The sequence below is a fragment of the Microcaecilia unicolor genome, chromosome 3 (assembly GCF_901765095.1).
Source record: "Microcaecilia unicolor chromosome 3, aMicUni1.1, whole genome shotgun sequence".
Lineage (NCBI taxonomy): Eukaryota > Metazoa > Chordata > Amphibia > Gymnophiona > Siphonopidae > Microcaecilia > Microcaecilia unicolor.
The window spans coordinates 224,761,641-224,777,786 of NC_044033.1; the positions used below are offsets into that span (position 1 = coordinate 224,761,641).

Below are 16,146 nucleotides of genomic sequence, written 5' to 3' on the forward strand. Positions count from 1 at the left end.
GGAGAAGGAAGTTTCTGATGTTATGGGAGGGAAAAATGATGAAGCCATAATTAGAACTTAGGGGTCCTTTTATTAGTCTGCGGTAAGCACAAATGCAAGCTTACCGCAGCAAAAAATGGAGAACTGTGGGGTGCGCTCAGGTGTCCTGTGGTAATATTGGGATGTCATCACTCTACCCACATGCTTAAAAATATGTTTTAATTTTTAGCACTAGGGGTGTGTATGGGGGCGGAAGATGGGCGTGTTCTGTGCTAATCGGTTAGCACAGCTACATTGTCACATTAGTACATGAGCCCTATCACCAACAAAATATGTGTAAAGTAAGGGTTTACACACTAGGGGGCCCTTTCACTAAGGCATGTAGGCGCCTATGCGCACTTAACGCAAATCAGATTGGAACTACTGCCCGGCTACCACGTGCCCTGGGTGGTAATTCCATTTTTGACATGTGTACAAAACACCTGGCCCAGTTAGCGCGTGAGACTTTACCGCCAAATCAATGGGTGGCGTCAGGCCGAAAAAGGACATGCACTGGCACATCCATTTTCAGCCACAAAAAAAGGCCTTTTTTCCAGGAACTCTGAAAAATGGACCTGTGTGCATCCAATACACGTGCCTACACCAGCACAGGCCATTTTTCAGCGTGCCTTAGTAAAAGGACCCCTAGTGTCGCATAAATGGTCTCTGCACGTGGGAATGACTCATGTAAGGTGGTACAGAGGCCACTTTTTACCACAGCTTGGTAAAGGGCTCCTTATGAACATGAATAATTAAGAATTTTTAAAAATTATTTTTTTACAGATATTTGATATTCCACTTTCTATAAATCAGATATCAAGGCAGATTTCATTAAAATAAAATATAAAGTAAAACATTCCCCTCACTAAAATCCTTTCAATCCTGCTCACCCCAAGTGGCCCTATAAAATCCATCGTTTAATTATGTCCAACTTATATCACCTTCCACCAAATCCTTAAAAATGTTTAAAATTCAGGTCTTCACCATCTTCCTAAAATGTGATTTAAAATGTAAATTCCATCTTTACATGGATGAAGTGAATAAATTATTTATCTCAACAGATCAGCTATTCCTCACAAAATCTTTTAATGAGCGATACTGTGAAGTTTCCTTATTTCTACCGGACTGTACCCAATGAGCTGCACCTCTGTGCTGGGATTATCAAGTTACTGAAGCATTTTGGCTGGAATTGGGTTGTTATCATTGCACCTGATGATGACAGCAGCCTGAGGGCGGTCCAGATCCTGAAGACAGGGATTGAGCAGAATGGTGGCTGCATTGAATTTATAGAAAACTTCAGTCACACTAAATTTATGACAACAGAAAAGAGAGAGAAAATTAATAAGATTATTTACACATCATCTGCAAATGTGGTCATCATCTACTGTAATGAAGATATGGTAATTTACTTACTACTTGAAATAAATATTCTGAGTATACCTGGGAAAATCTGGATCACCACTAATGAATTCTTCATTCCCCCAGCCTTTACAAATACCACTTATATAAAGTCCAATTTCTTGGCATTCACAATAGTGAGAAAGAATATTCCAAGCTTTTTAAAATTTGTCCGTGAGATGAATCCTCTGCTCCTTCCACATGATTTCATCACTGAATCATGGTGGAAATCTTTGTGTGACAGCAGGTGTCCCAAGAGTATCAAAAAATCTTGCAATGCTAATAAAACATTGAATTCCAAGCCACACTGTGCCACCAGATTTTTTGGGAAAACCTACAGTGTATATAATGCTGTTTATGCCCTGGCGCACGCATTGCATGACATGGTTATGTCTGACTCTGAAAACAACATCACATGGAGAGGAGCAAATCGGAGATTTTTGGATTATTCTCCATGGAAGGTATTTCATTTCTTTGAGAAATGTTATGTTCAGAAGAAAAAGCATAGTATTAGAGATGGCAAATAGAAGACAGGAAGCCTTCCCACAAGAAAGATGGCTAAAAAGAAAAAACAGCGAAGGAGTCTAGAGATAATAATTGAAGTTCCCTATTTCAAAACACTATTGGCACAATATTCAAAAACAATTATCTTGGGGGTCCTTTTACTAAGCCACCTAAGCATCTAAGTGTGCCCAACGCACACCAAAATGGAGTTACCACCCGGTTACCACCTGGATCTTGCTGTAATTTCATTTTTGGTGCACGTCCGATATGCGTGGCTAAAAAAAATTTAAATTTTTGCACGCACGTATCAGACACGTGCCAAGTGGCATTAGACACGCATAGGTCATTACCACCCGGTTACTGTGTGAGACTTTACCGCTAGGTCAATGGTTGGCGGTAAGGTTCGCAGACCCAAAATGAACGTGTGACAATTTTGATTTTGACACACGTCCATTTTGGCATTTTTCAGTGCACCTTAGTAAAAGGACCCCTTGGTAGCTTCTTCTGCCTGGATAATGGTGATTGATTGGGCCATTTATACATTTTCCACTGAAAATCATTGCATATAACCTCTGTGCTGTCCAAATAGCACTGTGACAGCATAGGGGCAGAGTGGAAAATTATCCTCCTTTGCACTTCCCCAAAGTGAAAGAAAAAATAAGAAACATGCTGTCATCACTTAGCAAATGGCAGCCATCTTGGATACCCAGGAACCCCTTAATATGTTTGATATTCTGAACTTCCTAATAAACCATTTTGTTTATATTGGTAATTTTTGACCCCATTGCTTTTTGGGAGGTTATTATTTTACAAATTTTAAATCCATGACTGAGCCCTTTGAAATGAAGCCTTATGTAAAATTTTAAATTATTGGTTTACGTTTATTATTTGCTATACTGCCTTCGGAAAAAAAGCATCAAATGTGCGCTGTTGTCCACTTCTCAATTTTTTTTTAATTTTAATTTTAATTTTTTAGGGGCCCTTTTACTAAAGGGCATAGGAACTACTGCCAGGCTACCGTATTTTCTGGCACCCAGCTCTAACTGGGCGGTAATCGGCAGTGTATGCGAGCTCACGATTACTACCCGGTTAACATGTGAGATCTTAGCGCTAAGTCAATGGGTGGCGGTAAGGTCTCAGGCCCAAAATGGATGTGTGCCAATTTTTCTTTTGCTGCACCTCCATTTTCAGCCAAAAAAAAGACCTTTCTTACAGGCACGCTGAAAAATGGACCTGCTTGCATCCAAAACATGCACCTACACTAGCACAGGCGCACCTTAGTAAAAGGACCCGAAGTGCAGGTAGTCAGAACTAATTTTTTAAAAAAATGAAAACACACGGTATCTTTCCTTCACTTCTTGTGAGGGCATGACAGGAATGCAGTGCTTTTGTGGAAGAGGTGGATCTAACTGTTGAACTTTGCATTATATTAACTTTTGGATGGCTTTGGTGTTTATTTTAGAAGCACTTCACAATTTTGACATGCAGAAACGACCATTTTATTGTTTGAGAGCATTGTGTGGTCTTGGTGACAATTTCATTGTTTGATTCCTGGGTGTGAGTTCCTAGTAGTTCCACAAGCCTCCATAATGTGTTTTATAGTTTGTTTCAGGATCCTTTTTATCATACACAATTTTTATAGACAAAAACACATACTTTGTTTGTCTCTATCACCTTTCATTTAGGGTAACACCGCCCACTCGGTGACATATTAGATATATTTTGACTCGATTTAACAATGCTAATTTTTATGCTCAGACATGGCAATCAATGTGTTTCCCAAACTGTGCTAACTACATTGTGATGTGGAGTTTTCCCATGTAGGTGTCTTGCTTCAGCCCTTTATTCATATGTGCGGTGCTCTCCATGGTTCCTTTGTTTATTTTATAGACTATTGACCCCATTGACACAGCTCTTGCATGCTTGTAGGCACTGTTAGTATGACAGGTAATCACAGGGATAGCAAATACTCTGGACTTGTTTGCTAAGGATATGATAGGTCCGAGTTAGGCTGTCCAAAATGAAAGGAATAATGATATATGTCACGTTTACAAAGCTGGACACTGGGTTTGTGAGCCCTTGGGCCACTGCCGAGGAGCGACAGTGGCAGACAAAACCACCCCACGCTAGAGACAGGGCAGATCTCTGACAAACAGTAGGCTTCACCTGCACCTGGCCACTTTCCACCAAGAGTTGAGCTCAAGGCTTCAGGTGGCCGGCAGGACATACTGGACAGGGCAGGACTGGCTAACAGCTAGGCAGCACAGGGACAGCAAGGCAGGGAAAGGATAGGCTAAAGGACAGGACTGAAAGCTGCGAGCAGCCACTGAAACAGGGAACAAACACAGCTAGACAGGAGACTGACTGAAAGCTGCAAGCAGCCACTGAAGCAGGGAACAAACACAGATAAACCCAGAACTAGACAAAGACATACAAACAAGACTGGGAAACAAGCACTACAGAAAACAAGCAATACCCTAAACTAAACAGAGACTAACTAGAACAGGCAAGACTTCAGGCAAGAACTAGAGCAAGGAAACAACTCAGGCTGAAGTGCAAAAGCACCAACATACCAGGGCCTTAGACGCAATGCAAAGGCCAAGCAGCAAGGTTTCAGAATGGCTAATAAGCCCAGCAGAACCTGGAGCTCAGCTGCAACCATCACCAGGAAACTACGGGTGCTGTGTAGGTTCAATCCAAGCAAGCAAGTCTGGCAGCCTGGAAGATCCGGACCGGACTGGGCTGAAATCTGGAACAGATGACGGTCCACTGCAGCCACCGGTTCTGGCCACCAGAGGGCGAAGTGAGCACAGACGTAACTATATATATATATATATATATATATATATATATATATATATATATATATATATATATATATATATATATATATATATATATATTTATATATACATACACACTAACTGTACCCGGCCACGCGTTGCTGTGGCTCAGTCTGGTTAAATGGAAAAGAAAGAAAAGAAGAAGCGAACGTTTCTAATATGTGTAATTTCACAATGCTTGTGGGTATACAATATTTTTTGTTGTTCCATTGTGTGCAGAGATAGAGATTGTCTGGTTTGCTGACTGTAGAACATGCAACATATAATTGTCCATGTGAGAAGCAATCCGTGTGTAGATGTAAACGGGTGAATTCTAAAGATTGGCCCTGAGGTTTGTTGATGGTGATTGCAAACGCCAATCGAATTGGGAATTGCAATCTGTTTAATTGAAATGGCATATCTGTTGGAATCATAGGAATGGGAGGAATGAGGACATGTTCACCTTTGAAAGGTCCTGTCAAGATTGTTGCTTGTACGACATTGCTCATTAAATTTTTTACTGGAAGCCGTGTGCGGTTGCAAAGGTTTGGGTGGTTGGTATTTTGCAACATGATAATTGGCACGCCGATTTTCAATTGCAGTACGTGCGGTGGCATCCCTGGCAGATCGAGTGAATTGAAAAAGTCTGTTGGATAATTAAGCCCTTCATCTGCTTCCAGAACAGTGTCGACGGACTTGTATGTGAGTGGCTCGCTTTGAATGTTAGACTGAATAATATTGTTGAGTTGGTAGACGTCTTTGTTGTTGGCTGCAAGAATAACTGGTTCACTCAGCGAATCGTGATTCTTATAATTGGTTTGAATATTGGGAAATACTTTTTCAACCAATTGTTCTTTTGAGGTGACTAAATTGCAGAAGTTATGAGGCAATGAAATTCGTCCTCAGGTCAGATCAACCGGTACGTTTCTGTTCCCAATTTTGTGCAATTGATGTGAGAATATCTGAGGTGATTGATCGTTTTGCAGCTGGACACGCATATTTGTAGTTAAGTTTAACGTCTTTACGTGTTGCCACAAAGTAGAGTATTTTAGGCAAGCATTTATTTCGTCTGCTGGTGTCGATCGAGGAACTACAGGTAATGTTTGCCTGAAATCTCCTGCAAGCAATATTAATGTGTTCCCAAATGGTCTGATGTTTCCACGCAAATCTTGCAATGATCGATCAAGAGGCTCGAGCGATGTTTTTCGCTGTGCTGTTTCCTCGGCATGTATTTGAGCCATTCTTTGTCTGTTTCACTCGTTCGCTGATGCCCGTTGTTGCCCAGTTTGATTTGCAATTGTGTCGAAATTTCAAAGCAATCGGTGAAGAACTTTTGGAGATTTAAGCCACTCTCAGCCTGTTGCATTGATTCTGTTGAGAACGAAGCAGATCTGAAGCTGCAGAACGCGATCGCCGTGCTCGCAACCGTGCATTGTCAAGTCTGGCTGCACGTCGCTCTGCTGATTCATCGGCATGTATTTGAGCCATTCTTTGTGTGTTTTGCTCGTTCGCTGATGGCCGTTCTTCCTCAGTTTTATTTGCAATTACTCATCGCACTGCTTCCGCTCTGCGAGTACGACAGCTGTGACATCTATATAATAGTAGGTATATAAAACATGCGTGTAATTTCAAAGCAATCAGTGAAGAACTTTCGAAGATTTAAGCCACTCTCAGCCTGTCACGTTGATTGTGTTGAGAATGAAGCAGATCTGAAGCTGCAGAACGTGATCACCGTGCTTGCAACCGTGCATCGTCAAGTGTGGCTGCACGTCGCTCTGCTGCTTCCTCGGCACGTATTTGAGCCATGGTTTGTCTGTTTTGTTTTGTTTTTTTAATTCTTTATTTATTGATTTTACATTTATATTAATAACAAAACATAAATGTATGGAAATATCAGAAATATAATATGGCATTACAAAGTACCAAATATAGCTAAAGAAAAAAACTTTTTTCATTTTGTCCACAATATATCGAATTAAGAACTAAGAAATATAAATCAAATGGAAATATTACATAAATTTAAGCAGACGGGAAAGCAAAACATCCATAGCCAATTTTACAGCACTCTCCTTAACTACGGGACTATCACTATTGGTGGTACAGGTTTTTCTTTTGACTCGACAAATTTGAGTAATTTTTTGGGACTGAAGAAAAGATAATTTACTGATTGCAAAGAAATACAGCATCGACAAGGAAATTTCAAATTAAAGGAACCGCCCAACTTCAAAATTCTAGATTTATAGGTTAAGAATTCCTTTCTTTTCTTTTGAGTAGCTCGCGCTAAGTCCGGAAATACTTGAATTTTTTGTCCCAAAAATACCTCGTTAATATGTCTGAAATAAAGCTTTAGGATATTGCTATGATCATATTCAAGTGCAAAAGTGACCAGTAATGTCGTCCGTTCAGAGATCAACTCCAGGGAAGACTCTCCAAAAATTCAGTCAAATTTAAATCTTGAGATGTAATTGGTTGCTTTTTATCTTGGGGCCCACTGAATGTACCTGTTATATATTGTGTCCGTGTTATGGGGGGGTATGCCTCCTCTGGAATGCCCAGAACATCCTTAAAATAGTTCTTAAGCATATCTACAGTGTTAATCAGAGGAGACTTTGGGAAGTTAAGAAATCTTAGATTATTTCTACGAGCATTATTTTCTAGATATTCTATCTTTTTTTCCTGAAGTTCTCGTTCTTTGATCAGGGCTTCCGTTATATGTTGAAGTTTGGTAATATCTTCTTGAGTTTTCAAATTCTTGGTATTTTCCTCTTGAAATTGAGCATTCAATACCTGCTTCGCATTTTTTAAATCCATTATTTCATTCTTAAAGGAAGCATTAATCAAAAGTAGTGTGTTATACACACCCTGGATAGCTTCCCATAGCGAATCCATAGTCACTACATTTGGTTTTAATAATCCTCCGCTACTCACAGTTCTGATCTCCGAGGCAATTTGCATGCTTTCCCGAAGGGGTTCCTGCAATGATGGCTCCTTGCCCGGGGTTGATGTAGTTATGGGGCCTCCTTCCACCAGCGCCGAGGCTCTAGGCTGCTCCAAGGCCTCAAAGCGCTGTTCTCCCATAACCAACGAATCACTTCCGGGTTGCGGAGGTGCAGTGAGAGACAGGGGGGCTGAGCGTCACTCCCTCAGTGCTGCGTTCGGCACTGGATAGTGCCGGACCAATCGAAGTGGACATCTGCGCTCCGGGGATTCCAGCCCGAAAGCCCTGCAAAGTTGTCTGGTGAAGGATAGGAGTTGACGGCGGTACTTTGGAGGTAGTTATCGCCGTTTTCTCTTTTCTTTTCCTCATCTTGCGTTGGGGAGAATAGTCACCTATCAGTTCGCTTGTGGGTGTTCAGGAGCTGAGAATCCCAACGTCTGCTCTTGACGCCATCTTGTTTGTCTGTTTTGGTCGTTCGGTGATGGTCGTTCTTCCTCAGTTTGATTTGCAATTACTCGTCGCACTGCTTGCGCTCCGCGAGTATGACAGCTGTGACATCTATAAAATAGTAGATATATAAAAACATGCGCGTATTCGAATGCAACGTTGTGTCCAAATTTGAAAGCAATCGGTGAAGAACGTTCGGAGATTTAAGATTTTGAACAAACAAACATTTACATTTTTATATATATATATATATATATATATATATATATATATATATATATATATAAATGGCCTGCGGTAGTGTAGGCGTGGGTTTTGGGCATGTGCAGAATTATTTTTAGCACACCTATAAAAAAAATGCCTGTTTTAAAATTTTTGCCAAAAACGGATATGCGGCAAAATGAAAATTGCCGTTCGTCCATTTTGGGTCTGGGACCTTACAGCAAGCCATTGAGCTAGCGGTAAGGTCTCACGTGGTAACCGGGTGGTAATAGTCTACGCATGTCAAATGCCACTTGACGTGCGTAGCGGATGCGCACCAAAATTAAAATTACCGCAAGGGCCAAGTGGTAACCGGGTGGTAACTCCAATTTGGCACGAGTTGGGCACACGCAGGCACCTATGAGGCTTAGTAAAAGGACTCCTAAATTAGGCTAGACCATGTGTCTGAGCAAAACCTGTCTTTCATAGGCAAAAACCATAGGCTTCTCCTTCTTACCTACAAATGCACTCAGTCTGCTGCCCTCACTACCTTTCTACCCTCATCTCCCCTTAAGTTCCCGCCCGTAACCTCCGTTCACAGGACAAATCCCTCCTCTCTGTACCCTTCTCCACCACCGCCAACTCCAGGCTCCGCTCATTCTGCCTCGCCTCACCCTATGCTTGGAACAACCTTCCTGAGCCCTTACATCAAGCCCCCTCCTTGCCCATCTTCAAGTCTTTGCTTAAAACCCACCTCTTCAATGCTGCATTCAGCACCTAACTCTTACCGTTCAGTAAATCCAGACTGCCCCAATTTGACCGCCCCTATCGGACTGACCGTTCACTTGTCTCTCAGATTGTAAGCTCTTTGAGCAGGGACCGTCCCTCTATGTTAAATTGTACAGCGCTGCGTAACCCTAGTAGCACTTTAGAAATGTTAAGTAGTAGTAGTAGTAAAAACCAAACTAACTAACCTTGAGCATAAGAGGAAAATTCCTTTTTTTTTCACCCTTGCAGTCCATAGCTTCAGAGTCCAGATGAATTGGTTCCTCCTCTTCAGTTTCTAGCAGAATTCACCCATATGAGACACATATGTGTCAGGTTTTAGTCTGAGGTCCCTGTTCTGCAAAGCCACCGGTTACTCAGTCTGTAGAAGCCTGCAATCAGCTCCTGCACTTGGCCTTGGGCTGCACTCAGCACAGAGATACAATTCACAGGTGTTTGGGCAAATCAGTCTCTTTCCTCTAAGAGAGATACATTCACCATCAGATCTTCTTCTCTTCTCCTCTTGTTCTCTATTCTCTTCCTCATGCCAAGCATTGGCACTACCTCCAGGTCCACAGGTGACAATCATGAACCAATCACCAACCGTCTGTCCATCTGCCCAGGTTACATATGGTCATGACCATGAAGAGCCTTGTGGGCTTCCAGCAAGAACAGCTTATCAGTAGTAGGTTCACAGTACCAAACTCCCCTCCACGGTTCACAAATGTTCCCAGAGACACTGTCTGTGACGTTTGTGAGCCCTTGGCCCAGAGGTGGCCACGTGAGAATCACCCAGCCACCTCTGGGTAGACCAAGTCCCCTCACAACTAAGAGTGATCCCAAGAACTGGACCAGACCACAAGTGGAGATGAACTGAAGCAGCTTTATTAGCATCAAAAAACACAGAGCTAGAAGGGTAGCCAAATGGCACAGAAAGGAAAACAGGCAGCCTAGCTATACAGTCTAACCTAGCTGAAGCAAGGCAAACATGAAACATAGAATAAGGTAAAGTGGAACAGCCTAGCTGTATAGGGACGTTAGACATAAGCAGCCTAGCTGCGCATCTTACTACTAGCGTAAACAATGCAAAGCATAACTTATACAGTAAAGGCAAAGTAGAACAGCATAGCTGCGCATCTCAATACTAGCAAACACAATGCAAAGCATAAATTATACAGTAAAGGTAAAGTAAAACAGCCTAGCTGTAAAGGGAAATCAAACATAAGCACCCTAGCTGCACCTCTCAATACTAGCACAGCAATGCAAACATATGACATACAGTAGAACACAATACACTAGCCAAAAGGCCCGCCCTAGTGGGTTAAAGACAAACAGGGAATACTTGGCTGACAGAGGTAAGACCGCTAGCGGTTAAGGAAAGGGTTCGTTCTGTCAGTACACTCAGATGAGCCGCGGAACAACCATGGCAAGCTCCCTCAAAACCAGAGTGGAGCAGAAGCCAAACAAAGGGAAAAGGAAGAGTCTCTTGAGGACCTGCACCACAGGTGGAGGCAAGAGCGGGACACACTGCTCACGGAAGACTAGGGATGTCACCTAAGACAAGCAAACAGTCACTGAGGCACCCGAGCAGAATGTTCCCAAGGCCAGCAAGATAAAGCAACAAAACCCGAGCTGACGCTCCCAAGGCAAGCAAGGTGAAGAAACAAAGCCCGAGCCGACGCTCCCAAGGCAAGCAAGGTAAAGAAGCCAAACCTGAGCCGATACCCCAAGGCAGAAGACTCAACAGCCCTGCACAGCACCCAAGGGCCAGGATCAGCCCACACGGACCCCTCAGCGTTCCAAGCACTGCTCCCTCATCCAGAGATACCTCATGACGTGGCCTCAGCCACTGCACCTGCAGCATTCCCCGTCATCCAGCCCACACAGTCCCAAACACAGCACAAAGCCACTCGCTGCATACAGCGAGTAAGGACTCACGGTGGGCAACTGGAAACTCAACTGAGGCATGGGAGGCTCTGGACTCACAGGCGTAGAAGCAGGCTTCACTGGACCCAAGCAAAGATGAAAGCTGTAGGCAGAGATATTACTCCTCAGAACTACCAAGCTTGAAAGCAGGCTTCACAGAAACACAGCAATAGGCAAAGTTGTAGGCAAAGCTTTATTCCTCAGTACTCCCTGGTTTGAAGGCAGACTTCAACTGGAACACAGCATAAGGTGAAAGCTGTAGGCCAAGCTTTTACTCCTCAGGACTCCCTGGCTTGGATACAGATCTCCACAGGAACACAGCAAAAGGAAAAGCTGTAATAAAGCTTCAGGCCACAGCTTCACAAAGGAACAGAAGCTGGAACTAGCAGGGCCCCAGGCAGGCTTGGGCCCAATCAAGGGTAATTGCCAGAACACTGCACACTCTCAGAAGCCAGCTTAAGAAGTGCTCACTGCTGATGGCATCACCAGCTTGGCCTCCACCAATCCACAGTAACCCCACAGGTCACTGACTGGAACTGTAGGGAATTTTAGTAAGTAAGAAGGAGGAACACAGCACAGATGAGCAAGGCACAGACGTCAGCGACGATGACCATGACACTGTCTCTGAGAAGCACATTCCTACACACCTTCCCAGGAGATAAACTGGAAGGCAGGAATGAGTAACATGATGTCCTTGAATGAAAGCACTAGCATAGCTGTGCCAAGAAGTAGTTTTCTTTGCAAAAGAGCTGGTCCATGTTGTATTCAGTCCTCAGGCTGCAGAATCCATATTGGTTCAGAAAAGATGGTTCAGGCCTAACCAAGGAAGATAGAAGAAAAAAAACCTACAGTGTTCCTGAGAGTTCTGTGGTCTTCCAGGTGGTGTTTTTGTATCTCACGTGAACCTATTTGTAGAGCATGAATTTTATCTGAGAGAGACTTGACTCTTTCCCTTCATTGTGTGATCTGTGAGGGTTTTGACCCTTCCAGTTTTAGAGTTTTTAATTTCATCTTTTTTTCCTTATCTGCAGTTATTTTATTTCATGAAGATTCAGCACTGTATTTGATTTCCACATAAAAGTAACTTGTGCTCACATACCTAATTAGGTTCCACAGGTTAATTGACTATAGGGCTCATTTCAAAGCACTTAGGGGCCCTTTTATAAAGGCACGCAGGTGCCTATGCATGTCAAATTGGAACTACCGCCTGGCTACTGCGTGCCCTGAACAGTAATTCCATTTTTGACACGCGCCCAAAACACACAGTAGAAACTATTTTCTATTTTCTACCGCGTGGCGCTTACCCGGCGGTAATTGGCAGTTTATGCGCACTGGCCGCTTACCGCCCGGTTAACATGTGAGACCTTACTGCTAAGTCAATGGGTGGCGGTAAGGTCTCAGGATGAAAATGGACACACGCTGGTTTTAATTTTGCCGCACACCCATTTTCGGCCACAAAAAAAAATGCTTTTTTTTTCCAGGTGTACTGAAAAATGGACCTGTGCACGTCCAAAACATGCGCCTACACCAGCATAGGTCACTTTTAGGCATGCCTTAGTAAAAGGGCCTCTTAGACTTGCAAAGTTCCATAGGTTAACATGCCTCCATATGCATATACTCCTTCACATATACTTGACACTATGCTGCCCCTCTGCTGGGATGTCTGCATGACCAGTTTGCCGGGAATGCAGCCACACAGTCATGCCTATGGCTTGTTTTCATGCATTTTTCTCTAGGACAATTTTTTTAATGTTTCCTAAACAAATACATACTGAGCACAAAAACATATGGAATATAGCAATTTTCAAAACAAAACAATAGACGTTTTTCTGTTTTGAAAATTTCTCTGTTCTGGATGACATTTTTAGGCATTTTCAGCAAACCATCTACAAGACTTGGGTGTCATATCAAAAATTCCCCTCCAAATGTCTTTATAAAATAGATCCAAAATAAGTGTCTACTAGGCCGTCCCACTTAGGCAACTTTTTAAAAAATTACCTTCAAAATGTTTCGCTTGCAAAAAAATCCTTATAAAATTGGTCCCATAAGAATCACAACCTGCTTTTTCAAAACTAATGTTTAGAAATCAGAGGCTTGAACTGTCTTGGAAATTCAACATATATATTGTGCATTAAAATTACCCATATAGAACTAGATTCTATAAATCACGCCTAAAAAATCTGGTCCAAAACAAAATATGCCTAGGCATTTTCTGTAAAGAACACCTAAATGTAAGCATACTTTACAGAATAAGCTTAAAGTTCCACATGGTTTATAGAATATGCCAAGCCCCCATCCATGTGACTAAATGTAGTCGCAGGCAGTTACACTAAGTAAAAATTGATGTAAATGCCGATGCATAAATTAGACACAGATCGGGTGTATTCTATAACAATGCACATAGATTTTAGAAATGCCTACAACCTGCCAATTTCACACCCATGGCCATGCCCCCTTTTCAACTGTGCGACTTATAATTTACATTCATCACTGTACAAATTACTCTTAGACAGCTGTGCGTGTAAATTCTAATAAATGTCAATTATTGTCAATAATTTCTTGTTAATTGGCAATCATTGGCGCTGATTGGCTTGTTAAGTAATTAAGTACATAAGTAATGCCACACTTGGAAAAGACCAATGGTCCATCGAGCCTAGCATCCTGTCCACGACAGCGGCCAATCCAGGCCAAGGGCACCTGGTAAGCTTCCCAAACGTACAAACATTCTATACATGTTATTCCTGGAATTGTGGATTTTTCCCAAGTCCATTTAGTAGCGGTTTATGGACTTGTCCTTTAGGAAACCGTCTAACCCCTTTTTAAACTCTGCCAAGCTAACCACCTTCACCACGTTCTCCAGAAATGAATTCCAGAGTTTAATTACGCATTGAGTGAAGAAAAGTTTTCTCCGATTTGTTTTAAATTTACTACACTGTAGTTTCATCACATGCCCCCTAGTCCTAGTATTTTTGGAAAGCGTGAACAGACGCTTCACATCCACCTGTTCCACTCCACTCATTATTTTATATACCTCTATCATGTCTCCCCTCAGCCGTCTCTTCTCCAAGCTGAAAAGCCCTAGCCTCCTTAGTCTTTCTTCATCCCCACTATCATTTTAGTTGCCCTTCGCTGCACCTTTTCCAATTCCACTATATCTTTCTTGAGATGCAGCGACCAGAATTGAACACAATACTCAAGGTGCGGTCGCACCATGGAGCGATATAACGGCATTATAACATCCTCACACCTGTTTTCCATACCTTTCCTAATAATACCCAACATTTGCACTTACAAATCCGGATTACAATATCTAGAATTCGGGGGATTTTTTCAGGCAAAGTGGAGAGAAAAATGATACATATGCATTTTAAAATGACATGTTCAGGTGTGATGTTACTGTCATGGTCTAAATATTTCACCTGGAATTCATCTTCATAGTACAGCCAGATGCATGTACTCTCTGAAAACTCATATATTGTTTTTGTTGAACTAATGGCGACATTTTCGATCAATTCACCTCAGTCTGGTAAATTGCTATTTATGTAGGCAAACGGCTTTGAAATGTTTCTTCATTATGCTTCATTTTGGGATTCTTTTCATTGTCTCTTTTTTCTTAGATACTATCAGGTGTATATTCGAACTTTATAAATCACCGATATTATCCTTCTATAATCCTTCTACTCAAAAAAGGGAAAATTGGTTTGATTTTATATTTGCTTGAAATTATACATGCAGTTCTCCATTTTGGGCCACCACTCAAACGTACACTTTCTTTTTTAGCTCCATCATTATCTGAAGAAGGTCCGCTTTAAGAACCGTCTGGGTGAAGAGATGTATTTTGACAAGAATGGTGACCTTACCACTGGATATAATGTTTCAAATATAGTCTCTCTACCCAATAGGATGCTGAGTGTTGAATTTGTGGCAAGTTATAACCCTTATGCTCCCCCAGGGCAGGACTTTACCATAAATGAAAAGGCATTCGTGTGGGACAGTTCATTCACACAGGTCAGAATTAAGTGTCATTACAGCATGGTGGATGGCATTTATTTATTTAGGGGTCCTTATACTAAGGTGCACTGGAAAATGGCCTGTGATAGTGTATTGGACGCACGCAGATCCATTTTTCAGCGCGCCTGTAAAAAAGGCCTTTTGTTTGGCCGAAAATGGACGTGCGGCAAAATAAAAATTGTCGCGTGTCCAATTTGGGTCTGAGACCTTACCGCCACCCATTGACTCAGTGGTAACGTCTCACACGTTAACCGGGTGGTAATCGTCAGCACACATTAATGAAATCCACTGCAGTGCCCCCTAGGGTGCCCGGTTGGTGTCCTGGCATGTGAGGGGACCAGTACACTACGAATGCTGGCCCCTCCCACAACCAATCCTCAAAAAGGTGCCCAAACTGACCAGATGACCACCGGAGGGAATTGGGGATGACCTCCCCTTACTCCCCCAGTGGTCACCAACCCCCTCCCACCCTAAAAAAAAATTTTTTAATCTTTTTACCAGCCTCTATGCCAGCCTCAGATGTCATACCCAGCTCCATGGCAGCAGTATGCAGGTCCCTGGAGCAGTTTTAGTGGGTGCAGTGCACTTCAGGCAGGCGGACCCAGGCCCATCCCCCCTACCTGTTACACTTCTGCTGTTAAATGTGAGCCCTTTAAAACCCACCCCAAACCCACTGTACCCACATGTAGGTGCCCCCCTTCACCCCTTAGGGCTATGGTAGTGGTGTACAGTTGTGGAGAGTGGGTTTTGGGGGGATTTGGGGGGCTCAGCACCCAAGGTAAGGGAGCTATGCACCTTGGAGCAATTTGTGAAGTCCACTGAAGTGCCCCCTAGGGTGCCCGGTTGGTGTCCTGGCATGTGAGGGGGACCAGTGCACTATGAATGTTGGCTCCTCCCACGACCAAATGGCTTGGATTTGGTCGTTTTTGAGATGGGAGTCCTCGGTTTCCATTATCGCCAAAAACCGAGGAACAACCATCTCTAAGGTTGACATCTCAACATTTAGGTCGACCATCTCTAAGGTCGACCTAAATGTTGAGATTTGGGCGTTCCCGACCGTATTATCGAAATGAAAGATGGACGCCCATCTTGTTTCGATAAAACGGGTTTCCCCGC

At 42.8% G+C, this 16,146-nt stretch overlaps 1 protein-coding gene across 1 annotated transcript in view; it reads left to right on the plus strand.

Annotated features, from left to right (window-relative positions):
• Positions 1 to 1,106: 1,106 nt before the first annotated feature.
• The window catches only part of LOC115464422 (vomeronasal type-2 receptor 116-like), a 30,237-nt gene continuing 15,197 nt past the window's right edge, over positions 1,107 to 16,146 (plus strand). The window contains exons 1-2 of the mRNA XM_030194805.1: positions 1,107 to 1,877; positions 14,800 to 15,027. Of these exons, the coding sequence (XP_030050665.1) occupies positions 1,107 to 1,877; positions 14,800 to 15,027 (999 nt within the window). The remainder of the gene's footprint in view (positions 1,878 to 14,799; positions 15,028 to 16,146) is intronic.